This window comes from Macaca fascicularis, chromosome 6 (genome assembly GCF_037993035.2).
Source record: "Macaca fascicularis isolate 582-1 chromosome 6, T2T-MFA8v1.1".
In the NCBI taxonomy this organism is placed as follows: Eukaryota; Metazoa; Chordata; class Mammalia; order Primates; family Cercopithecidae; genus Macaca; species Macaca fascicularis.
This window is the reverse complement of record NC_088380.1, coordinates 101328113-101353500: the sequence shown is the minus strand read 5'-3', so window position 1 is coordinate 101353500 and position 25388 is coordinate 101328113. Positions and strand designations below refer to the sequence as shown.

The following is a 25388-nucleotide window of genomic DNA, read 5'->3' as shown; positions in this document are numbered from 1 at the left end:
GTGATCCGCCCACGTTGGCTTCCCAAAGTGCTGGGATTACAGGTAAATACTCATTTTTAGCAAAGTTGTACAGGCCTACAGTTCTAAGAGTCAGAAATTAACAAGGCTTAGGACAAAACCCAGCAATCCCCCACCTTACCCTTCTCCACTCTGATCCCTGCTCCTTGGAGGTTACTGTGTTTATGTTTTAGCTCGTTCTTCTAGATTGTGTGAAAGACAGGGAGGTGTCCTACTATGGAAGACAAGGATTCAGGCTGCTTACCTTCCCCGCTCCTCCTGTTGCCCACGTTTTTCTCCCCCATCCTCTCAGTATAATTATTGTGCTAGTGAGGCCAGGCACGGTGGCTCGTGACTTATCCCAGATTTTTGGGAGGCCGAGGTGGGCAGATCACTTGAGGCCAGGAGTTGAAGGCCAGCCTGGCCAACACAGTGAAACCCCGTCTCTACTAAAAAATACAAAAATTAGTCAGTTGTAGTGTTGCACACCTGTAGTTCCAGCTACTCAGGAGGATAAGGCACAAGAATTGCTTGAACCTGAGAGGTGGAGGTTGCAGTGAGCTGAGATCGCACCATAAGCTGAGATTGCACCACTGCACTCCAACCTGGGCAACAGAGGTAGACTCTGTCTCAAAAAAAATTATTGTGATAGTGGGATACATAGTATAATAGTGTATATATTTAGTATTCTTCCTGGTTTTTGGCCCACAGCTTCTAAAACCCTTGTAATTTCCTGAGTGATAGGAACATCATTGGTTATAATATTTGGTCTTAGGTTTCAATACCTGACACAAGAGCTTCTAAGACTTTGGGAATCTCTGGGGCGATAGGAGTGTCTTTTGTATGATAATGAGATGACAGGGGGCTTCGGCCCCTAGACAGGTTCAGGATCAGGGCTGGTTGCCAGAAAGATGAGTCATGATTATAGAGTTGGACATGTCAGCCCCACACCTACCTCTGGGAGGGGAGATGAGACAGGCTGGAGATTGAGCTAGTCACGGGTAGCCAGTGACTTAATCATGTTGATGTTATTAAAACTCCATAAAACCCTCTAAATACTGGGTTTGGGGAGCTTCTGGTTTGGTGAACTCATTTGGTGCTGGGGAGGTGGCACTTCCAGGCATGGGAGCCTCGACCTCTCTGCCCCGTGGTGTGCCCTGTGCCTCTCTTGCATTTGGCCGTTCCCGTGTTCTCTTCTTTGTAATAAACCAATAAGAGTAAGTAAGTGCCAAGCACTTTGCGTCTGTCACCTCTCTTACTTTTTCAGCAACACTGTGTGGCAGATAATGTCCTCATTTTGCCGGTGACAAAATGAGACTGATGCATTGAGTAACTTGCTCAAGGTCACATAATAAGCGGAATTCAAGCTCTGACTCCGAAGCCTGTGCTTTTAACGAGCATGCTGCATACGCGGCCTCTTTATTTGTTAGGAGTTTCGGTGTCTCTAGGGCCTGACACCAAGTTGACCGTTGTGGCCTAGAGCTGTTATAAGGGAGCTTTTAGCGGCCCTGCTGAGAACAGAGCCAGCACCTCCGGATTGGCAGGGCAGGGGCTGTTCCTGCTGGGAGCTGCAGGTCACTCCCTGTAGCCCTTGGCTGATCTTGCTCATCCACTCCCTCCCTCATTCAGTAGTTCCTGAGTGCCGCCTCTGTGCGGAGGAGAAGGAGGCAGCCTTCCAGCCCAGGTGGGGCCTGCAGGTACACAAAGGGAGAGGCAGCTGTGCGCTGAGCTGGCTGTAGGCTGGGACAGTGTGGCTCCAGAGGTGGGGATAGAATGCTCTGGGACTGCAGAGAGAACACATGCTTGTGAAAGGGAGGAAGGGGCAGTCACCGCAGAGGAGGTGTACTTGAGTTGGACTTTGAGGGAGGAGTTGGATTTCCACAGTGGAACCGAGCAGCTGAGGCTTTCTCAGCAGCTGAAGATTACAGCCAGCCAGCCTCAAATGTTCAGTTTTTCCTGAATTCCCTTTTTTAAGAGAGCGCAGTAAGTTTTCAACAGAGATAAAGCAGTCACCTCCATGTCATTCATGTTCTGCAAATCCTATGTGTAGTTGTTGATGCTTAGCAGATGGGGGCAGCCTGGGCCATAAGAGAAGAGCCTGTGTGTCCACTTGTTTGGACATCAGTCAGGTGTGGCACAGGGCAGTGATCACTGCCTTCCCCTGAGGACCTCAGTTGTACTTTTATGTGGAGAGGACAAAGAAAGCTGTTGTACAGGGGGCAGGAGACATTTCAACTGCAAAGCAAGGCACAAAATACACATAGTCTGTGCCCTGCATGAGAAACCTAGCAGAACTGTGTGCTGATTCCACCCCTGCCTCCCCTTCTGAGAGCGAACCGTCCATTGTACCATGGTGGAAGGCATTTCTGAAGCCTCTGCAATCGGAGTGATCTGTTACTTGCCCATTGAGCCTTGGGGCAGCAACCAGATGGTGTGGCTGAAACACAGGCCTCGGCCAGACGTGGTTGGTCATGTTGGTTCTGCCACTGATTGTGAATTACAAAACCTTGGAGAAGTCATTGTCTTTGTGTGTGCCTCTCATGTAAGATGGGGAACACTGTGGCCATTGCAGAAAAGCAGATAGGTGGAGCGAGTATGGAGTGCTTTGTGTGTGTGTGTCATACGGTGAATGAAATGGCACTGATTGACGTTATTGATAGTAATAACAGGTTTAATTCAGGAATAAAACTGGTAAAGTAGGCCAGGGGCGGTGACTTACGCCTGTATTCCCAGCACTTTGGGAGGCCAAGGCGGACGGATCATGAGGTCAGGAGTTTGAGACCAGCCTGGCCAATATGGCGAAACCCCATCTTTGCTAAAAATACAAAAATTAGCTGGGTGTGGTGGTAGTCCTGGGTGTGCCTGTAGTCCCAGCTACTTGAGAGGCTGAAGCAGGAGAATCGTTTGAACTCGGGAGGTGGAGGTTACAGTGAGCCGAGATGGTGTCACTGCACTCCAGCCTGGGCTAGAGAGTGAAACTCCATCTCAAAAAAAAAAAAAACCTGGTAAAGTATTTTACCCAGCCTAGGTACATGTGGTAGAGCCGAATGAAAGCTTAGAAAAAGATGACTTGAGAACTAGCCCAGCAGAGGAATCAGGTGGGATGTGTTGTTACTGAGTAAGTGAAATTTGCACCTGCTTTCTCCCAGGCCTCGCTGAGTTGTGTACAACAGAGAGCTCAGGTGTTGGGGGCAGTTGACCGGTTGAAGAATGCATTGCTATTATGTGAGGAACATTGGGCTTTGAAAAAGCAGAACTGGATCCACGTTCTTGCCTGGTAACTCTAACTATCATCTAGTTTGTAAAGGGGAATACAGTTCACTGAAAAATTCTTATGACCGTGGGGAAAGGATTGGGGCGTCTGCATTGGTGTGTGTAATATAGGTCATATGAAAGAGCATTTAGGCTGGAGGGAGACTTTTCATCTCTATAACTTTACTTTCACAGGACAATTCCATCATGATTTGAAGATTTTTGAGTCAAAACTACATTGTTCTGCTATGTGTTTTGGGGCAAATTTATACATACAATTTGCTTAAATATTTCAGATGATACAAGAATATATGTGTAGCATAAAAAGCTGAAATTTGCATTTCCCCTTCTCTAGAAGTAACCATTGTGAACAGTTAAGTCTGTATTCCGCTATTTTGTGTATTATAAATACACTGTGAATATATGAGTCTATATATACATATATGTTACAGAAACACATTTTTAGAGATGGAATATTGCTGTGTTGCCCATGCTAGTCTCAAACTCCTGGGCTCAAGTGATCCTCTCGCCTCAGCCTCCCAAAGTTTTGGAATTACAGGCGTGAGCCACCGCGCCTGTCCTGGATGAGTATATTTATTAATTGCTAAGTTACTCTGTTCATTACGTGTCTATTGAACTCCCCCATGTGCCAAGCATTGTTCTGAATACCTTATATGCACCAATTCACTTAATTTTTAGAGAAGCTCTATTGTTGTGTCCCTTTTACAGTGAGGAAACTGAACCACAGAGAGGCTGGGGACGTTGTCTAACATCACACAGCCAGTGCTGTTGGAATTGAGGTTGGAACCCAGACAGCTGGCTTCAGATCTCTTAGCTGTGATCATAGATGGCACACCCAAACCTTAGGGCCACCTCCCAAGCCTTGCCTGAGCTCTGCCTGAGCTCTGCGAGAGCCGTGTATGTGAGGTTTCTTTCCTCTTTAAGAACACAAGTCTTGGAATTGTCCCAGACCCTGGTAGGAGCTCTTGAGGACCAAAAAACAGGGGTTCTTCAAGCCTGCCCCAAGGCCAGATCTCTGATTTAGCTACTTGGAAGGCAGACGTGGAAGAGAGTAATTTTGCCAGAACAAAAAGTCAAGATGTCTGGGCTGACTCGGCCAGATGCGGTGGCTCATGCCTGTAATCCCAGCACTTTGGGAGGCCGAGGCAGGTGGATCACCTGAGGTCGGGAGTTCGAGAGCAGCCTGGCCAACAAGTTGAAACTCCATCTGTACTAAAAATATAAAAATTAACTGGGCGTGGTGCTGGGCGCCTGTAACTCCAGCTACCAGGGAGGCTGAGGCAGAATTGTTTGAACCCGGGAGGCAGAGGTGGCAGTGAGCTAAGATTGCACCACTGCAGTGCAGATTGGGTGACAGAGTGAGACTCCATCTCAAAAAAAAAAAAAAAAAAAAAAAAAAGAGGGAAGGGGAATGGCTGGGCTGTCTCATCCTGGGGAAGAGGCCCTACAGCAGCCGTAGGACCTTGGCCACTTGGTTGGAAAAGAAGGAAGGAAAAGCTTCACCCATGGCGGTGACCTGGACTGCAGAAACCACACTAAACAGTCCACGTCCTGGAGCCTGGCCACCCCATTTGCTTCTCTTCTCCTTGGGTAGAGGGTGTGGGGAGCTTTCTACCCTGAGCAGTGCAGCTTCTAACCAGGGTAGGCGTTTGTCTGTTCCTGGGAATACAGACAGCATTCTCATAAGCAGCCCAAATACTCCTGAACAGCTTTTTGTAGGGTGGGGTGGAGCGGGGCAGAGGGTCATTTTGACTCATAGGTACCTTTTCCACTTTCACGGCTGATAACTGTGTTACAGATTAAAGTTTTGTTTTTGATACTGAAGAGGGCTTAAGAGAGTGAGCTATTACGGCACATCTAAGTCTGCTAAAATAGAACCGCGGGGTAGTGTAGGAAAATCTCTTCTAAATTATGGATCATATATGGTGAACGTTAGAAGCCATGTGTACCTAAGTTGACAAATCAAAACATGGCTTGTCTTTGGGTGACCCAGGTAAGTCTGGATGCCACTGCGCCTTGTGTGAACACAGGATGCTGAGGTGTAGGGATCAACAGGCTTTTTCTGGACATCTTGCACTTCTCCCTTGGGGTAAAGTGGGGCGGCAGTAGGAGCACACAGCTGTTGGGCCCCTAATATTTGTCAGCTGTTTTACATGTGGGATTCCATTTAATGCAATCTTAGAGGTAAAATTATTTTATTGAAGATGAAGATAGAAGCTTAGAGAAGTTAAGAAAATTGTTCAAGGTCACGTCATTTGTTTTTTTTTTTTTTTTTTTTTTTTTTTTGAGACAGAGTTTTGCTCTTCTTGTCTAGGCTGGAGTGCAATGGCGTGATCTTGGCTCACCACAACCTCTGCTTCCCAAGTTCAAGTGATTCTCCTGCCTCAGCCTCCCGAGTAGCTGGGATGACAGGCATGAGCCACCACACCAGGCTGATTTCATATTTTTAGTAGGGACGGGGTTTTTCCATGTTGGTTAGGCTGGTCTTGAACTCCCAACCTTGGGTGATCCGCCCAACTCGGCCTCCCAAAGTGCTGGGATTACAGGTGTGAGCCACCACGCCTGGGCAGGGCCATGTAATTTAAGTGGAAAGATGAAGTACTTGATGAACTCAGAAGTTTGACTTCAAAGCCCTTGATCTTTCCATAACACATGGTTCCTTCCCCGGTTAGTGGGGAGTGACTGAAGAACTCAAGGAAGTTGTGTTTTGTGGAAAGAAGACCTGAGGGGTGTATGGTCTTTCCAGGCTTGGAATTGCCATGCTGGGCTTCTGAATTGTGTAGCTGGGCCATAGAGAGAGAAGCCCCTCATTTAAGACTTATTCTTTGGGGGAAATAAAGGAAGGCCGCCCACATGAGACAGGCAGAGATGACTTTCTCAGAGCTGCTGTGGCAAGGGAGTCGGCACCATCACTTGCGTGTGGCAGAGACTGACATGCAAGTGAGTGGCAGATGAGGAGTGGGGAAGCTTCAGGATGGAAAAGAATGGCTCTCAGTGGAGGCTGTTGTGGGGGCTGGAGGCGGCTGTGCAGAAGTGGGGTGTCCTATGTGATTCGTTAGGGGTGTATTTGGCTTTCTTTGAATTATCCTAAATGGAAATAGGGGCCAAAATTAGGGTGGCTGTCAGTTTTGAGTCAAGTCCTGGCCACGGACAGAATCGTGGTTTAGTTTCTGGGTTGTGGAGAGAGAGCAGTCTGGCTTCCTGTCTCATGTGCTAGCCTGGCTGGCCTCCTAGCTGTTTACTGTAGATAGGGGATTGGTTTCCTGGGTGGGCAGCTACAGGTTGTGGTCTGAGTTCTGTCTTTATACATATGATCAGGCATGTTCTGTTTGTATATTCAGTCCCTCATTTTTCTTGTCAGTAAAAATATCAAATGACAAATTGGATACATTGGGAACTTTTTAGATGTCTGTGTCCCCTGGAGGAAGTTTTCACGTTCACATTTAATCAGAATGAATATAAACAATTGGGCCATTTATCTTGAAGTTGTAAAATAGGAAATCTTCAACAATACTACCTCAGCGCCATTTCCTGTCTGTCCATCGTTAGGGAATGTGTTTTTATCCCCCGCCGGCTCATCGTCCACCAGTTTGTGGTTGATCCACTTCTCTATACGTCTTGTCTTGTGTGCATCTCATTGTTTGCTAGTGTTAGCTTTCCCCTTCGTCAGTGTAGTTTATTTGTGTAGCCTCTGTTGGTAGGAAGTTATTTGTGGAATTTGTGAATGGAAGGGACCTTGGAGGTCTGCTAGGTCAGCCCAGTGATTTTCAAGATAAACAGAAATACAGGGAAATGTTCCAGCTTCTTTGGTGGCAAAACCAGGAATAGAAAGCAGTGTTCTTTGTGCCACAATGTCATTGGAAGACAACTCAAGGTGGGCCTAAAATGCAGAGTAACTAACTTTCATTTATCTCTGCTTCTGACTCTTGTTATCAGACATTTTAAATTGACCTTAATGTGTTCGCAGAAATATGAAAAGTTCTGACTTGTTTACATATAAGGTACTTCTTTGCCTACTCATTTGGTTGTTTTTTTCAACAGGATTGAAAAGACATTGTTATAAACTGAATGTTAATGTCCCCTCCAGATTCTTGTACTGGAACCCTAACTGCCAGTGTGATGGTATTAGGGGATAGGACCTTTGAGAGGTGATTAGGGTTAGATGAGGTCATGAGCGTGGGCCCTGGTCTGACAGGATTAGTGCCCTTAGAAGTAGAGAAACCAGGCCGGGTGTGGTGGCTCACACCTGTAATCCCAGCACTGCCTAGCTAATTTTTAAATTTTTTGTAAGGTCAGAGTCTTGCTGTGTTGTCCAGAGTGGTTTCAAACTCCTGGCCTCAAGCAGTCCTCTCACCTCAGCCTCTCAAAGCACTGGATTACAGGCGTGAGCCACACGCCCAGCCCAGTGATTTTTTGTTGTTAAGATCAAGGACGGGTTCCCTGGCTTGGCATTCAAGGCTCATGATCTGGGCGTGATATGCAAGTTGGGTTGCAGTGTTTCCATTCCCGCCATCAGCCTTGCATTCCAACTTGTTGCCTAAGCGCTGTTCTGAAGCCCAGCCTGAGAGCTGCATTTAGAATTTATACCTTCTCATCTCTTCATCTTCTTTGCCTATGTTCTTATCTCCATCTGGGACATCGTCTTCACCTGTGTTCTTATTTCCGTCTGGGACATCGTCTTTGCCTATGTACTTATCTCCATCTGGGACATCGTCTTCACCTGTGTTCTTATTTCCGTCTGGGACATCGTCTTCGCCTATGTTCTTATCTCCATCTGGGACATCATCTCCACACTTCTGCCTCTTTAAATCTTCTCCATCCTTCAAGACTTGAAATACTCACTTCCTTTACATGATCCCCGCTCTGACATCCAAGCTAGAATTAATCTTTCTTCCTTTGAACTCTGATAGTGATTAATGTTTTTCATCCTTTAATTATGCAGCAGTCCTGTGTGTTAGATATTATTATTTCCCCAGTTTTTCATAGTTACTCTGAAAATATTTACTGTAGTCATATATTTTGAGTATGTAATATGAGCGACATTCAAAAGGTCCTGGAGAGTGAAAGGCAGTCCTACTCCCATCACTGCTCTGTGACCACTGTTGCCAGTTTTGTTTGTTTGCTTGCTTGTTTGTTTTTCCAAGATGGAGTCTTGCTCTGTCACCAGGCTGGCGTGATCTCAGCTCACTGCAACCTCCACCTCCTGGGTTCAAGCGATTCTCCTGCCTCAACCTCCTGAGTGGCTGGGACTACAGGCGCGCGCCACTATGCCCAGATTATTTTTGTATTTTTAGTAGAGACGGGGTTTCACCGTGTTGGCCAGGATGGTCTGGATATCTTGGCTTCTTGATCCACCTGCCTCAGCCTCTCAAGGTGCTGGGATTACATGTGTGAGCGACTGCACCCAGCCTATGTATCTTCTTTTTAAAACACAGATGTTGGCATAAGATAAACAGTGTTCTCCATCAGTTCCCCACTGGTAAATATTTAGGTTATTCCCAACCGTTTGGATTAATCAATGCTGAGTTGTACGTAATTCTTCCATATTTGCATCAATATGTTCATAGGATGCATTGCTAGAAATGGAATTGTGGGATTCAGGGTTCTGCACATTTTAAATGTTGATGGGTGTTGCTCGATTCCCTTCTGTTAGGGCCATACTGTTATCTCACTGTCAATGTGTAAGGGCGCCTATTTCTATTTCCTTGCCAACAGTTTGTTCTGACATCACACACACACATAAAAATAGCCCTTTGTTCCAAAAACATGGACATTTTACCTTTCTACTTAAAGTGTGAGCACACTGACTGAAGCTCTGTGTTGCAGTGCTATGTGCTGCTAGGATTGTGGCTCTGTTTTGAATTTGCTAGCCAGGCTATGGCTTTCCAGTCAGTTATTTTTTGTTTTCTTCATGTTGTTCCTGCCGTTGGGCTGGGGTAACCTGTGTGAATTTCCTTCTACTGCCCAGCCAGATTTCCTTTCCAGTGGATGGGCTTAGTGTCTCATATGGCAGTCCTGTTTCCTGGTGATCTGGGCTTAGTGTGTCATCCGGCAGCCCTGTTTCCTGGTGATCTGGGCTGAGTGGCTCCATGAGAAGTTGCACCCATCTTCTCCAGTAGTGCGTCTTTTCACAGCAAGCAAAACATTTTCACCACTTTTCTAGCGGTACAGGCACTAGCTCTTTTCTGGGCATCAGGAGACCTGGCTTTGTTCTGGTTCAAGCAACAGCTGGTGAGTTACCAAAGACAAGTCGCATCTGGCCCCTGGTCCTTTGCTTTATAAGTGAATCGCAGTCCGAGTGGGCATCACTGCCCTGGTCTCTATGCGGTGCTGAGTGTTGTGGGGATGATGGCTAAGTGTCAGGATGCATTTCCACTGCTAGGGGATTACAGGCCAGCCAAAGACACAGGAGGAAAGCTAACAGCCCTGGGCAGGTACACACAACGAGAGGAGTTTGAAAGGGTGGTTCCAAGTTCCTTGGTGTGATTGATGTGATCACAATAAACATTTTATCTCTAAGTCTTGGGCCATTGGACCAAGAGAAGAGAGAGCTGGTGTTGAGTTGTAGTGAGAGGTGTGTGGTTCGTGTGCCTGCTGAGCCTGGCTGGGACTCAATTCCATTGAGTCCCATTCCATTTTACCTTCTGTTTCCACCTTTTTCGTGCTCCTGCTTGTTTCTCCAGAAAAAAATGCAATAAATTGCTTTCAAAAACTTTACAAAAGCCATAGATGCTTATTGAAAATAGTTCAAATGATATGGAAGACAGAAAGATAGTGAGTGTTTTTCTGTTGTGTGTTTGGATGAATGTGTCTTTGGGGTAGTCACTATTAACACTGGGTGTATTTCCTTCCAGATCTTTTCCAGTGTACCTACAAATATATATGTACACTTTGTAAAAAACAAAATAGTACCTGATAAACATTGAGTTCCCCTACTCCCACTGCACAGTCTACATGGACATCCTTTCATGGTGATACGATGAGACCTGATCGACTCCTTTTGTTCGCTGGAGGGGCAGGTAATAATAGCTACAGATAACTCACCTTCAGTGGGCATTTACCATGTGACAGGGTCTGTGCTCCGGGCAGGCTACATGAAGTGGGTCTTAAGGCTTTTTACAACAATGCTATGGGTGAACACAGTAATTGTTAACATTTTGCAAATGATAGAATTGCAGTAGAGAGAAGCAAAGCTGCTTGCTCAAACTCATGGCATGATTCCTGAGAGAGAGAGAACACTTTTAAAACAATTGTTGCTATAATCAGGTGATTTATGATCATTTCAAGAAATAGTGCATTCAGCGAATACATTTCAGGGTCTGGTACAGTCTGGGAGCTGGTCCTGAAAATGCACTGGGCTAGAGGTAAGGGAGCGGTCCATTGGCCCTGGACCGCTAGTGCAAGGAGGGAGGTCCCGGGGAGAGGGGGTATGGAGAGGAGGTCTCTGAACAAACCTTGCAACATCCATTTCTGCTGAGTCTGGTCCGAGGTCTGGGTCTTGACATGCACACTTTTCAGAGATACTTGGTTTTGATTTTTATCATGGCTCACCTGAGCAGCCATGGTTTCAAACTGCCTGGAGATGTGGTCTGGAAGGCCAGTGCTATGCCCATCCTTCCCGCTCCTGCAGGAGGGGAGTCATCCTGGACTAGAGGGCTTTGCCTGTAATCAGCTATCTCATAATAAGTGGATTTGATGCTGGTTTCGCTAGGTCAGGAAATTTCCCATTTGGAAGGAAAACTGATACTTGTTTTTGGGTTTTGCTGAGGAGTCACAGGGTTTAGAGCAGGGACTGGAGGTTTGTTGAGACACACGTGAGTGCACTCAAACATCTTCCATGAAACGTGGAAATAAAGACAGTGTTCCAGAGAGGTCCCTGGCTTTGGGATATACATATTTCAGTAACAGAGTGGCACTGGATGTCTGCTGAATTTTTTTCATGCTATTTTGGCAAATTTTATTTGGGTGTGTGTCTCCTTTACAGACGGTATGACATCAGTTTTTGCCACCAAGTATTTACAGCCATTGGTCCCTCCTATGTGGGTCACTTTTGTGCCGTGGTTTCTTTGGGTAAATTGTAGGTCTCCTACCCAAAGCACATTGCCCATTTCAAGGTGCTCCTGGTTTCTGAACACCTGTGGCAGTGCCTTCCCTGTAGGTGAATCCAGCGGAGAAAGTACCCCTCCCCAGGAGGTGGGGACTGGTGATTGCCTGAGTGAGGAGGCCGGGGATGAGCCCTGGACTAGAATTTGGGACTGGCTGCTTTTTCCTTCCCCTCCTCTCCCTCCTATTTTGCCACCACCCCCACTTTTTAAAAATTTCTTATTAAAAATTAAGCAATTATTTTGGTTTCCTTTATTCGCTATTCCTTTCTAATCGCATGCAGAGTGAGCCTAGGACAGTGGAAAGGAAAGTTGTACTTAGCTTCAGATGATCCTACCAGTCCCGCATTGAGGGGCTTCCGCCAGGCAGCATCGTCAAGTGGCGTTGAGGTTCTCCTTTCAGTCCTCAGCGTTAACCAGCAGAGGCAGGTGGTACTTATTCCTAGTTAATGTTGAGGAAGTTGAGCTCAAAGTGGCTAAGGGAACTTCCCAAAGTCACATAGGAAGTAGCAGAGTAGAACCAAACACAGATTGTCTCTGAATCAGGCAGGTCGTCCGATTCCAAAATGGGCTCTTAATTTTTGGAGGTCAAAAAGCTGAACAGACACAGATATTTCTTTTTTTTTTTTTTTTTTTTTCTTTTTGAGCTAGGGTTTTGCTCTGCTGCCTAGGCTGGTCTAGGCTCAAGCTGTCCTCCTGCCTTAGCGTTCTGAGTGCTGGGCTTACAGGTTTGTGTCACCACACCCAACCGAACAGACATTTCTTGAAAGAAGACATACAAATGGCCAAAAAATATGTGAAAAAAATGTTCAGTATCACTTACAATCAGAGAAATGCAAATCAAAACCGCAGTGAGGTATCATCTCACCGATTAGGATGGGTATTATCAAAAAGACAAAAAATAACAAGTGCTGGCAAGGATATGGAGACAAGGGAGCTCTTACAGGGTGTAGGGGGGTGTAAACTAGAGCAGCTGGCTGGGCGCGGGGTGCACGCGGACATCCCAGCACTTTGGGAGGCCGAGATGGGCAGATCACCTGATGTCAGGAGTTTGAAACCAGCTTGGCCAACATGGTGAAACCCCGTCTCTACTAAAAACACAAAAATTATCTGGGCATGGTGGATCACACCTGTAATCCCAGCACTGTTGGGCGACTGAGGTGGGCGGATCACTTGAGGCCAGGAGTTCAAGACCAGCCTGGCCAACGTGGTGAAACCGCATCTCTACTAAAAAATACAAAAATTTGCCAGGTGCAGTGGCAGGCGCCTGTAATCCCCGCTACTCAGGAGGCCGAGGCATGAGAACCACTGGAACCCGGGAGGCGGATGCTACAGTGAGCGAGCCGAGATTGCACCACTATACTCCAGCTTGGGCAACAGTGAGACTCTGTCTCAAAGAGAAAAATGAAAAAGAGTAAGAGTAAGCTAGGGCACCCACTATGGCAAACAGTATGGAAGTCCCTCAGAAAACTGCAAATGAAATTACAGTGTGATCCAGCAGTCCCACTACAGTGTAGATACCCAAAGAAAAGGAAATCAGTGTTGGAGGGGCATCCACGCCTCTGTGTTTCCTGCAGCACTGTTCACCATAGCCAAGGTATGGAATCAGCCTCGGTGTCCAACAGCAGATGATGGATAGAGAAAATGTGGTCTTTATACACAGTGGAGTACTAGTCAGCCATAACACAGGATGAAGTCCTGTTATTCTCAACAATGTGGATGGAACTGGAAGATATTATGTGAAATAAGCCAGGGACAGAAAGTTACACAGCATATATTCTCTTATGTGGAAGGCAAAAGGAGTGGATCTCATGGAAGTTGAAAGTAGACAGAGGATCCTAGAGCGTTGGAAGGGTGGGGGAAGAGGGAGATAGGGAGAAATTTGTTAAAGGATGCAAAATTAGAGCTGGATAGGAGTAAGTTCTAGTGTTTTATAACATAGGACGACTATAGTTAACAAGAATATATAGTTTCAGGCTGGGCACCATGGCTCATGTATGTAATCCTAGCACTTTGGGAGGCTGAGGTGGGTGGATCACCTGAAGTCAGGAGTTTGAGAGCAGCCTGGCCAATGTGGTGAAACCCCATCTCTACTAAAAATACAAAAATTAGCCGGGCATAGTGGTGGGTGCCTGTAACCCCAGCTACCAGGGAGGCCGAGGCAGGAGAATAGCTTGAACCTGGGAAGCAGATGTTGCAGTAAGCTGAGATCACACCACTGCACTCCAGCCTGGGCAACAGAGCAAGACTTTGTCTCACAAAAAAAAAAAAAAAAAAAAAAGAATATATAGTTCCAGATAATTGGAGGAAGGGTATTGAACGTTACCAACACAAAGAAATGATAAATGTTTGAGATGGTGGATATGCTAATTACGCTGATCACATAAATTACATGTAATATAACATCACTATGTGTACTCCATACATATGTAGAGTGCACAATTATGTGTCAATTTAAAAAGAAAAAGCTGAACTTAGATTGCAATGGCTAAGTAGCTAGCTTTTTCATATTTTTGATATAGACCCGGGGCATTTATTTTAAGTAAACTACCCTTGGCTTCAGGAAATGTTTAGTATTTGAATTTTAGCCTTGCATTTTATTATACAGAGAAGTAAAACTGTAGGCTTGCTTTAGATACAGTCACAGGGGTTTGCCGTGATGACTTTTTGTGTAATGAGGGGGAAATATACCTTAATTAATAGGCATACATGCTCATTTTTCTCCCTCGTACACATTTTTAGTTGTTGTCCAGGCATTGTGATACTTATGTAAACAGTATGTGATATCTTAGGTAGGAATCAGAATTTTAAGGTAAGAATACTTAGAGTTATATATTTTTCAAGCTTTCAAAGTGGACATTTTACATGTCTATTATATAACTGTAATTAAATTTTCAAAAAGACAATACCTGTCTCATATGGGTGATGCTCTAGCATGTTTTGTTTGTTTGTTTCTTTCTTTTCTTTTGTTTTTTTTTTTTTTTTTGGAGACAGTGTCTCACTTTCTCCCAGGCTGGAATGTAGTGGTGCAATCATGGCTCACTACAGCCTCAGCCTCATAGGCTCGAGAGATCCTCCCACCTCAGCCTCTCAAGTAGCTGGGACCACAGGTGTACAACACCATGCCCAGCTAATGTTTAAAATTTTTTGCAGAGACAGGGCCTCCCTCTGTTGCTCAGGCTGGTCTGGAATTCCTGGGTTCAAGTGATTCTCCTGCTTCATTCTCCCAAAGTGTTGTGATCACAGTCATGTGCCACTGCCTGGCCGCATATAAGTGGGATGATGACTTTAGCCTAGGAGTTCCACACCAGCCTGGGAACATGGCTCAAGACCCTGTCTCTACAAGAACTAAAAAAATTAACTGGTCGTGGTGGTACCTGCCTGTGGTCCCAGCTACTCCAGGAGGCTGAGGCAGGAGGATAACTTGAGCCCAGGAGTCAAAGCTGCAGTGAGCTCTGTTCTTGTCATTGCATTCCAGCCTGGGTGACAGAGTGAGACCTTGTCTCTTAAAAAATGTTAATGGCTACCTGATTATTCATAGGAAAAAAACCTGAACTCTGATCTAAACCTTATACCTCGTACAAAAATTGACTCAAAATGGATCATGGACTAAAATGTACAGTGCAAAATAAAGATGAAAAGAGGAGCTAGAGACTGGGAGAAACTATTTGCAAACCAGATGTCTGATAAAGGACTCATATCTATAATATATAAAGAACTATCAAAATTCAGCAGTGAAACCAAATCATCTACTTTGAAAATGAATAAAAGACCTGAAGAGGCATTTCAGATAACATATAAGCACAGGAAAAGATGTTCAACATCATGAGCCATCAGAAAAATGCACACTAAAGCCACATCACTATACACCTATCAGAATGCCTAAAATAAAAGGTAGTAACAAGACCAATGCTGGTGAGGATGCAAGGAAATGGGATCACTCACACTTGGCTGGTGGGAATGGAAGATGGTACAGCCATTCTGGAAAACAGCTGACAGTTTCTGAAAAAACTAAATGTGCAATTGCCATAGGATGCAGCAGTCACATTCATGGGCAGTTATCCCAGAGAAATGAAGACTTATGTTCACACAAAAGCCTTTATGTATCTGTTCATAGCAGCATTATTTATAAAGGCTAGAAACTGGAAACAGCCTGGAAACTGCTCAGCAGGTGAATGGTTAAACAAACTGGTGCACCCAGGCCCCAGATACCACTCTGCAGTAGTTAATGACATCGTTGTTCATCAGTCTTTCAAACTAGAAACCACTATCATGCTTAATCCCCTTTTTTCCATCCTGGGTCTGAGTGGACTTCATTTTGCATTTCTTTCCAATGCATTTTCCCTCTGTCCTTTCTGGTTGCGCCTCATGCCTCATTTGAACTATTGTAAGAGCCACTGAATTGTTTCTCTGCCTCATCATGGAATCCCTTCTACACTTGATGCCCCGCATTGTCATTGGAACAATCTTTCCAAAACATGAACAAACTAACTTAAAGGAATATCCCACGTAGCCTTCCAAATAAGTATAAGCTTTCTGTTAGAAGTTTTACTTCTTGTCTATAGGGAACCCCAGAACTCTAGAGAGACGGATTTGCTGTCTGCATTTTAAGATCAGGCAGAAATCCCTGGAGGGGCCCATGTGGAATATTGGCACAAATACTGGTTGTAGAATCAGAAGCCCTCATATCCTGGTTCTAACACCAGCTGGATGTTCTTGGGAAAGTTTTGGTTTCATAACCTCAGAAACTCCATTTCTTAAGAAATGGAGATGAGGAAGCTTACTGAAGGGATCACACAAGGCTGCTGGGAGGAGCGGATGAGGGGCTTGGTGAAAATGCTGTGTAATCCATGAAGCCCGTTATATGTGTGAGAAGTGGAGCTGTGTGAATAGCGGTTCTGGAATCACTGTATGAAAACGATGGAAAGCACATTCCTATTTCTGCCTGATGATACCACTGGGCACCTGTGTTGTACATGCCTGCAACATGAGTGAGGCCCGGGTCAGTACGGCTCACAGTTTGGTTTTCATGCAGTTAGAAAGGCCCGAGAGGACCCTTCCCCCCTCCAGCTGTAGGAAGGAGGTGGCTGTCTCCTGCCTATATTTGGTGGAATTGTCTGTGGTTCCTTAGGGACAGGAATGCAGGGAGTGGGGGGGAGAAAGCCGGCCTGACTGCTCGCTAGTCAGCCTTCCCCCAGGGAGGAGTGGAGGGGTCATTTCGTGGTAACCTGCCACGTCTTTCTTAACCCATCTGCTCTTAGAAATGACCAGCATGACAAGTAAAAGACCCGTTAGAGATAGTTGGGCTGTGTGTCCCCTGCGTTTATGGCTTTGTGGCCTCAGAGCTGTCAGGACTCGATAGCTTTCTGGGGAATGCTGGGTCAGCCAAGGGGCTGAAAATAGTGAGAGGAAGAAAATTCCCCCTCGCTGCTCTGCTCTGGGAGTGGTTACTGAGGAGAGCAGCATGGAGAGCCCAGCCGTGGGGTCCCTCTCAAGCACGCCCTCACCGCAGTGGGAATGCAGGTCTCAACCTCCCTAGGCCTCCGTGATTTTCGTCTGTCACATACTCACCTCCAGCAGGGATGTCTATGGTGATGAGATGAGGGAGCATCATAGCAGATGTGGCACTTAGTAGGCTTGCGATGAGTGGACGCTGGCGTCAGTGGAACAGGAGACTGGGCGCTGCGTGTGGACGCACTCACGTGCTGGTGGCATGGGTGGACAGAGGAGAGAGGGACGCTCTGCCATTCTCCTTTTGGCCTGTCACCCCCGCTGTTTTGAACAGAATCCGTGAGTGTATTCTGTTGCCCCAGTCAACTTGGTAGGCTGATTGCTCAGTTTTCTGCTTCCACATTTGATTTCTTATGAATGGGAAAAGGAATACTTCAGTTACTTTTCTGGTTGATGGCATATATTCCTTGATATCACCTTAATGCTTTTTAATTTCTATGTATTTTGGATGCTGGAGCTTGCCTGACATCTGTGGTTTTATGCCTCACCCTCTCGCGTAACTGTTGGCCACACCAGGACCAGAGAGAAGTGACCAGACCGATTGGTAGCAGGGCTAGGACTGGAATTCCTCAGCCTTTTGGCACCCAGCAGGCTCTGTTTTCTGTATTGCACTGCTCTTCCCTATTTCGACCCCTGTTAGGACAGTGGATGTGAAATGTAGCTGGGCACTTTTGGGGGTGTGTTAGGAGTGTGGCAGATGCCTCAGACTGGCATTTTCCCCTGATTCTGAATTCTCATGGCTCAGAGTCAGTCTCTAGGCTACGGACCGGAAAGATACAGGAAGTTGTTTTGTGTGGCAAACTTTGCCTGGGCATTTTCTTCACCCGGCAATTTATTTGGTTTGGACTGGAATAAATCTCTGATATTGGTTTCTTTGCCAATATTATTAGGGAGTCGAGCCTGACTTGTTAACTTAGCCCGATTCGTAGTGCTTAGAATCTCAGTGAGTGTGTGTTGAACTGAGCGGAAGTGTGAGAACATCTTGGATAGTGGTTTGCAAACCTAGCTGCATCTGGGGGGCTGTGAAAAAAGCATGCGTGCTTACTCCAGACCAGTTGAAATAGAATCTGCAGGAATGGAGCCTGGGCAGCTATAGTGCTGTTAAAAACTGATATACCATAAAGGTTGAGATCCACTGATCCACAGTGAATTGGAGTCCTGGATCATAGACATGCCTTATGCTTTCACCAGCTTAGAATGGTTCTTGTGCTTTAGAACTGTGAAAAAAAGTGTTATGCAAACAAATGTGGAAATAGCCTAAATGCCACCTCCTGTTACTACCTGCCATGAAGTATATTTACCAGTTATTCACTCTATTCTGATCTCTACCCGTTCCACCTTTTCTTCATGGAACAATGATTTGACAGTTGGTTATGCAGAACCAGAGTAAGTGTAGTTTGATTGGCGGGAAACAATTTTGGGTATGAAGTACTCTTTAGGCATTTATTGAACTCTTGTTTGTACCACTGCTGTGCTGGACAGTTTATAAATATTCCTTCTTTAAACAAGGCCTATGGAGTCAGGCTGCCTGCGTCTTGCTAACTAGCTGTGTCATCTGGGGCAAGTTTTTAAGCTTATATAAACCTGACTTTCAGCTATGAAATGGGATGACAAGGAGTCATTATCATCTCACAGGATTGTGCAAATGTGTGTGTAAAGTGCTTAGTTTGGTGCCTAACACATAGTAACTACTCAGTAAAGTTATTATTACACCATCATCATCATATTTAAATGTAAATATTAAGAGCTAATAAATTTGTAAAGGTAGTATATACCCTTACGCCTTGAACCAAAGACTAGTTTAGTTTTAAGTGGTTGGGTTAATTTATCACTTAAATATTAGCCTCTTGAATACCTTGAATTTCAATTGAACGTAGCCAGAGGATTTCATAATTGGACTGTTGCCTCTGGAAGTTGGAGCTTTGTTTGGTTGGTTGGTTTCACTTCCTACACTAAGCATGTGGCTGTGTGCATCTTTATGGTGACTTCCGGTACTGGGGAATCAAAGCTTCATTCGCTTCTTTGGAGGAGATGATCTTATGCCATATGAAGCACTCAGACTTCGTTAACTATGTACCATCCAGACAAGACCAGGTGCTTCCCATGGCAGCCTGTCCTTTTCTTAGCTCTCTCATCAATCTAGCCTGTTCCTTCTATTCCTCTTTCTATTAGAACTCCTCTTCGAACAAGGAATGTTGTTTTGTCACTGCTAGGTCCCCAGCAATTAGTAATGCCTAGCACATACTAGGTGCCTCCTGAATGTTAATAGGTGATAATCTAGCAGAACACAAGATAAATCCGCAGGTTGAGATTTAAGCTGTGTGGTATGAACGCTGCATTGGCAAACTTATTGAATCAATTTTGTTAATACAAGTTTAACATGTCTTAGTAACTGACTTAGTTCAGTAATCACTTACTGAGTGTCTTCTAGGCCAGACATTTTTGTTAATACAAGTTTAACATGTCTCAGTAACTGACTCAGTTCAGTAATCATTTACTGAGTGTCTTCTAGGCCAGACATTTTTGTTAATACAAGTTTAACATGTCTTAGTAACTGACTTAGTTCAGTAATCATTTACTGAGTGTCTTCTAGGCCAGACATTGGGGACAGAAAGGTAATAATATATGATCCCTGCCTCATGCACAGGAAGTCTAGTGTGATGGACAGACATGTGCCAATGGCTGCCATGGAATATGGTGAGTATTAAGATAAAGGGGCACCCTGTGTGCCCTTGGAGCACAGAGCAGGGCTTGTGTTATGGGAACATGGGCTGCATGTGAAAACACAATTTAAATTAATTTTCTTTTTTCTTTTTTTTTTTTTTGGACAGAGTCTTGCTTTGTCATCCAGGCTGGAGTACAGTGGTGTGATCTTGGCTCACTGCAACGTGCTCCCCCCAGGTTCAAGCGATTCTCGTGCTTCAGCCCCCCGAGTAGCTGGGATAACAGGTGTGCACCACCATGCCTGGTTAATTTTTGCATTTTTAGTAGAGATGGAGTTTCACCATGCTAGCCGTGCTGGTCTTGAACTCCTGACATCAGGTGATCCTCCCATCTCGGCCTTCCAAAGTTCTGGGATTATAGGCATGTATGTGTTCATCCTTTTAAATATCTGCGGGTAGCACTTAACTTTAAATGGGTACTAATTAAACTATTGAATGACTTTAGTATGGGTTGAATGACTTTGCTCGGTCCTCATTTTTAATTTCCTTCATTAGAGGAAAAAAAAAAATGCAGGTTGAATATCCCTCATCCAAACTGCTTGGAATCAGAAGTGTCTCAGATTTTTTTGCATTTTTGGATTTTTGAATATTTGTATTGCACTTGCTGGTTGAGCATCCTGAATTCAAAAATCCAGAATCTGAGCTGCTCCAATGAACATTTCTTTGAGCGTCACGTCGGCACTCAAAAAGTTGTGGATTTCGGAGTTTCTGGTTAGGGAGACTCATCCTATATGGGTGCTGGATTGTCACAGGATTTCTGGACCAGAGGTTAAGTGACTAGGCTTTGGTTTCCGCTTTGTTCCTAAGCAGGCTGTTTTCTTCCATAATCTCAGCTTTAGATCCCCTGGTTGTCAAAGAAGGGGATGGGCCATTGATGTTTACGGCCTCTGTTAGTTCTGACTTGGAGACACCTGGCTTCAGTTCACCTTCCTTAGGAGTGGACAAAGAATATGGGAATTTTGAAATTGTTAGTCAACATCTACAGGGTCATTGCAGCCTGGTTTTAGGTAAAGGCAATCTTTAGTGAGCCCAGGGAGAAGCACTGGTTTAGCTGTCAGCTGAGAGGGGTAAGCGGTCCTATTAAATTTTCTCTGTGTTAGTGAAAGCATTGTTAAGGGTCACAGCATTAGTGGAGCTCGCTGGAAAGAGGAGGGGAACTCACTGTTACAGGTTATATTGAATGTCTTTTCAGTCACTAAATGCTTTTTATGATATGTTTTTCAGGATTTCAGTGTTGTATGATTTCTCTGTATTAAGCACAGGAAATTAAACATCAGCAAAAAAGAATGCTCTTTCTTTATTTTTTTTTTCTTAGAGATGGAGTTTCGCTCTTGTCCCTCAGGCTGGAGTGCAGTGGCGTGATCTCAGCTCACTGCAACCTCGGCCTCCTGAGTTCAAGCGATTTTCCTGCCTCAGCCTCCCGAGTAGCTGGGATTACAGGTGCCCGCCAGCATGCCCGGCTAATTTTTGTATTTTTAGTACAGACGGGGCTTCGCCATATTGGCCAGGCTGTTCTTGATCTTCTGACCTCAGGTGATCCTCCTGCCTCGGCTTCCCAAATTGCTGGGATTACAGGCATGAGCCACCACGCCTGGCCTTGAATGTTCTTTCTATGGGAATCTACAAAAGCCAGCTTTTGAGCCTAGTAGCAGAAAACCTCTTCTTCATTGTTTAGCTGTGCTGTGAGCTTGGAGGAGGGCTTCAAGCCCAGCTGAAAAAGCTGTAGTATTTTATGTCAGTGGCTGTCTTGGAGAACTTAATGAGCACTGGGCTGGAGTGATACTGTCAGAGTTCCTGAGCTGTTTGAGGCTCTCAAAGCCTAGATACTGGGGTTGCCCAAATACATCAGCTGGACTCACTATTTCTCTCGGGAGTCGGGGGGTGGAAAATGCTGTTGTCTTAACTCTGCTCTTAATTTTACAGTGCTGTTATTAATGGTAAGAATGATTTCATACGTTTGTATTTTGCTTCGTAATTCACAGAGAATTTAAAAATCCATTATCTGATTTTATTCCCTCAGCAGTTCTGTGAAAAAGGCAGAGCAGTTTTCATATCTTCTGTTTTCCCGTGATTCTCTTGTGGCTCACAGAAGCTAAGAGCCTTCACCAAGGTCATAGGGTGAATGAGTTGCAGAGCTGGGAGTAGAGGCTCAGGCTTCTAGTGACCCTGTTTCTTCCTTGATAGCTCGCTCTGGTGGCGCTATGCTCAGGTAACTGCGCATGCTCGGTTTGGTCTTTCGTAAATCCCTGCCCCATTTTGGGGGAGGTTCTTGGGATGCTTCTATTCATTTTGGAGCATTTAAGTATCTTGTCCTCTCTCCCTCCTCCCAGATGCATGGGCATTTCTGCAGGCCCCCAGGCTGGCCCTTGTGAGTGGGAGTGTCTCCTGCCTGCACGTTGCTTGCATGCCCCCTTCTGAAGGTGCTCTTCCCCGCATGGAGCCCCCTCGTGCCTGCCTTCACACTGCAGGCTGTTCGGTAAATGTTACTGACTCAGCATCGTTGTTTTCTAGAAATGAGACGGGGTATGGAGGCCAAGTTCTTTTCTGTTTGAAGGCTGCCATGGTATCATCTTGCCTTCCCCGTGTGTGCTCCTTGAGGGTGTCGCTGTGCTGCCGTCATCTGTGTTCCCTAGGGTGCCTCCCTTGGAGTCCCAGCCGTAGCAGACATGCAGTCAGTGCTCATGGCCTAAATAAGAGGAAGGCCAACGGAGCCATTAAATCTGGAAAATGACAAGTGAGGGAAAGGAATTTTTATTGAAGGCTTGTGAAAAAGAATCTTTTTAGAAAAGTTGACCTGTTTCTTAGCTGGAGCTGAATTTCAGCTCAGAAAAGCAGCTGTGTGCCCAGAGGGCTTTGGGATTTCAGTTTGGACAGATGAATTTAATTTGTTGTTGTATTATCCTTTTGTAGTTTTATTAGACCTTTCTCCCAAATGGAATCGATTTTTCTATAAAAGTCTCACTTCCATTTTGAGAAGTGTAACACTAATTGTATGGGATGGTCTCCCAAAAGATTACCTGCCAGGAACCAAACACACTGCCTCAGACTCAGGCCCCTGGTTTCTGCCTGTGCAGCTGCAGGGGAGAGACGCACGCTCGAACTGAAATCAAGACGCATGTCTGCATCTTCTCTTTCTTTACTGCTGTTTCGGCTCTGAGCTGGCCTGCCTTCAACATCTAGGAGCTTGGTGGGTGTAGACACATTACGGTATGGAGGAGGGATATGGTGTTGCAACAGCCAGGAGACTCACTGAAGTCTCTGTTCTCTTCCTGCTCACTGCTCTGACTTTGTACAAGTCGCATTTGTAGGGCTGTGCACAGTGGTTTACACCTGTAATCCCAGCACTTTGGGAGGCCGACCTGGGAGGATCTCTTGAGCCCAGAGTTCGGAACCAGTCTGGGCAACATGGTGAAACCCCATCCCTACAAAAAATAAAAATTAAAAAATTAGCCAGGTGTGGTGGCTCATGCCTGTAATCCCAGCTACTGGAGAGGCTGAGGTGCGAGAATCACTTGAGCCCGGGAAGTCGAGGCTGCAGTGAAACATCATTACGCCACTGCACTCCAGTCTGGTCAGAGCAAGACCCTGTCTCAAAAAAAAAAAAAAAAGAAAAACAAACAAACAGAAACCCATTAGTAATAGTGGCAGTAGTTAACTTTTGAAAGTTTGGAGAAAAGTTCCTAAATAACCTGTGACCATGGACAACTTACTTAGCCTTTCTATGACTCAGTTTCCTCATCTATGAAAAATGAGAGAATATGGTACTGATCTTACCGGATTTCAATGAGAACTAAACGAGATCAAACTCAGAGCCTGGCACCTCGTGAGTGCACACTCAATGTTATTATTTCAACATTTTAGAGGAAAAAGAATGCTAATGGGTCATTATGGCTAAACATAGTCTATCACTGGTGTTACTCATGGTATTGGAAGGAACTTGAATTCCATATAGATAGTGTGATGGAGAAAGTATTTTGGGCATTGGCAGCATTTATTCAAAGAACAAAGGACGTGTCTGTCCTGTGTGGAGAGCTGTTTCCGCTTGTTTCTTTAAATGCTATGGGAAAAGCAGTCGGCCCTGTGCTCTCTGCCGGACAGCTTCAGTCTCCATGTATTGATTTGGCCAATTGTCGCTCGCTGTCATCATGGCAGCAGCAGTTGAAGGGACAGCTTGTCTTGATTTGCATTTTTGTGTGTTCGTGCTATTTATAGACAATTAAGACATGGAAGCCTGTTTATGGCAAGCTGGCAAATTCAGCAAAACATGGAAAAACCTGTTAGCACAGTTTGCACGTGTGCGGGCACAGAGCAGCCAAATAAACACACACGTTTTCCTGTACTTTAAAAATCCTCTGGGAAAAAAAAAAAAAAAAAGACATTAAACCATTGCCCAGATGGCTTACAGAGCTAGAGCTTTCTCCTTGAAGTACATGAGTATGGCTGTCAGATATCTGAAACCCAAAGCCATCTTAAAACATCACCATAATTTTGATGCTACCCCTACCCACCGTTTTTTTCCATTTGTAAGGTAAAAGGATCCAGGAAGGAAAGTATCAGCTTACAAAGGCTTTTGTTACAATTAATCGTTCACGTTCTTTCTTTTGGTATCTTATTCTCTGTTTACATTTTATTTTTATTTTTACTTTTTTTGAGACAGAGTCTTGCTCTGTCACCCAGGCTGGAGTGCAGTGGCACGACCTCGGCTCACTCCAACCTCTGCCTCCCAGGTTCAAGTGATTCTTGTGCCTCATCTTCCTGAGTAACTGGGATTACAGGTGTGTGCCACCACGTCCAGCTAATTTTTATGTTTTTAGTAGAGACAGAGTTTCGCCGTATTGGTCAGGCTGATCTTGAACTCCTGAACTCAGATGATCTGCCTGCCTCAGTCTCCCAAAGAGCTGAGATTACAGGTGTGAGCCACCGTGCCCGGCCGCTGTTTCCATTTTGTAACGCTAGCATCACCCCAGTGTAGGGTGGCTAGGGGTATTCTTCTTTCCTGTTTCCTGGTGTATTTTCCTCTACAGCATTGATCACTCTTTAACATACTTTTTGGTTGTCTGTCTCTACCTACAAAAATATGTATGTTCCTTGTTATATCACCAGTGCCTGGCACGTAGTTAGTCAGTCAATATTTGTTGAATGAATGAATGAATGAATGGGCTAAAAGAACCTTCTTCTTCTTTCTTCTGGCACTTCACACCAAATGCTTTTGGAAAATGCTATGTGAACAGGGATCATAAGCAGGAGAGGTTACACACATTGCTGTGGGATCGCCCATCATCCTCAGATACTTGTCTGGAAGGAGGTGGAGTACTTGAGTAGAAATGATACAAGATAACTTCTTCAGGAAATCAGCCAAGTGTCACAGCTTTTCACATAGGCGTGTGATATTTGCGTATGTGTGTATGAAGAGCTGTCGTGGCCTAGAATCACGGGCCTTTAGATCCCTTGTACAGATAGAAAAGTAAAGGCCGAGGCCCAGGAATGCTGCAGGCCACCGAGGTAGAGTCCCTGTCTGCCCTTCTCAGTGCCCGGTCACTTCTCACTGCACTCCCCTCTTTACTGCTAAAGCCACTTTCCCTGACTCTGAATGTGTAACCACGAGGGAGAAAAATGTACTCCAGGCTCACAGTTTGTGGAGAAAAAGCCCAGCAGCTGAAAATCATGTTGACGAAGTTTGTACCTAGAAAAAGTGGCCATTTCTATAGTGTCTTTAAATTTCCCTGTTTCTCATACATTTTATAAACAAGACAGTAGAAGGAGATTTGGGGACAGCAACTTT

The 25388-nt window shown here is 45.1% G+C and overlaps 1 protein-coding gene across 11 annotated transcripts in view; it reads left to right on the top strand.

Moving 5' to 3' along the window:
• LOC135971334 (SH3 domain and tetratricopeptide repeat-containing protein 1-like) overlaps nt 1-25388 on the top strand; it is a 52175-nt gene that overhangs the window by 6589 nt on the left and 20198 nt on the right. For 2 of the 11 annotated variants that reach the window (XM_073993898.1, XM_065546507.2), the window contains exons 1-2: nt 19533-19580; nt 19715-19925. The exons of 5 other annotated variants lie outside the window; for them this stretch is intronic. In XM_073993898.1, coding sequence (XP_073849999.1) covers nt 19554-19580; nt 19715-19925 — 238 coding nt within the window. In that variant the 5' untranslated portion in view covers nt 19533-19553. Of the gene's footprint in view, nt 1-19532; nt 19581-19617; nt 19972-25388 lie in introns of those variants that run through there. 4 more of the 11 variants (XM_065546509.2, XM_073993900.1, XM_073993903.1 and 1 more) reach the window with 4 other exon arrangements.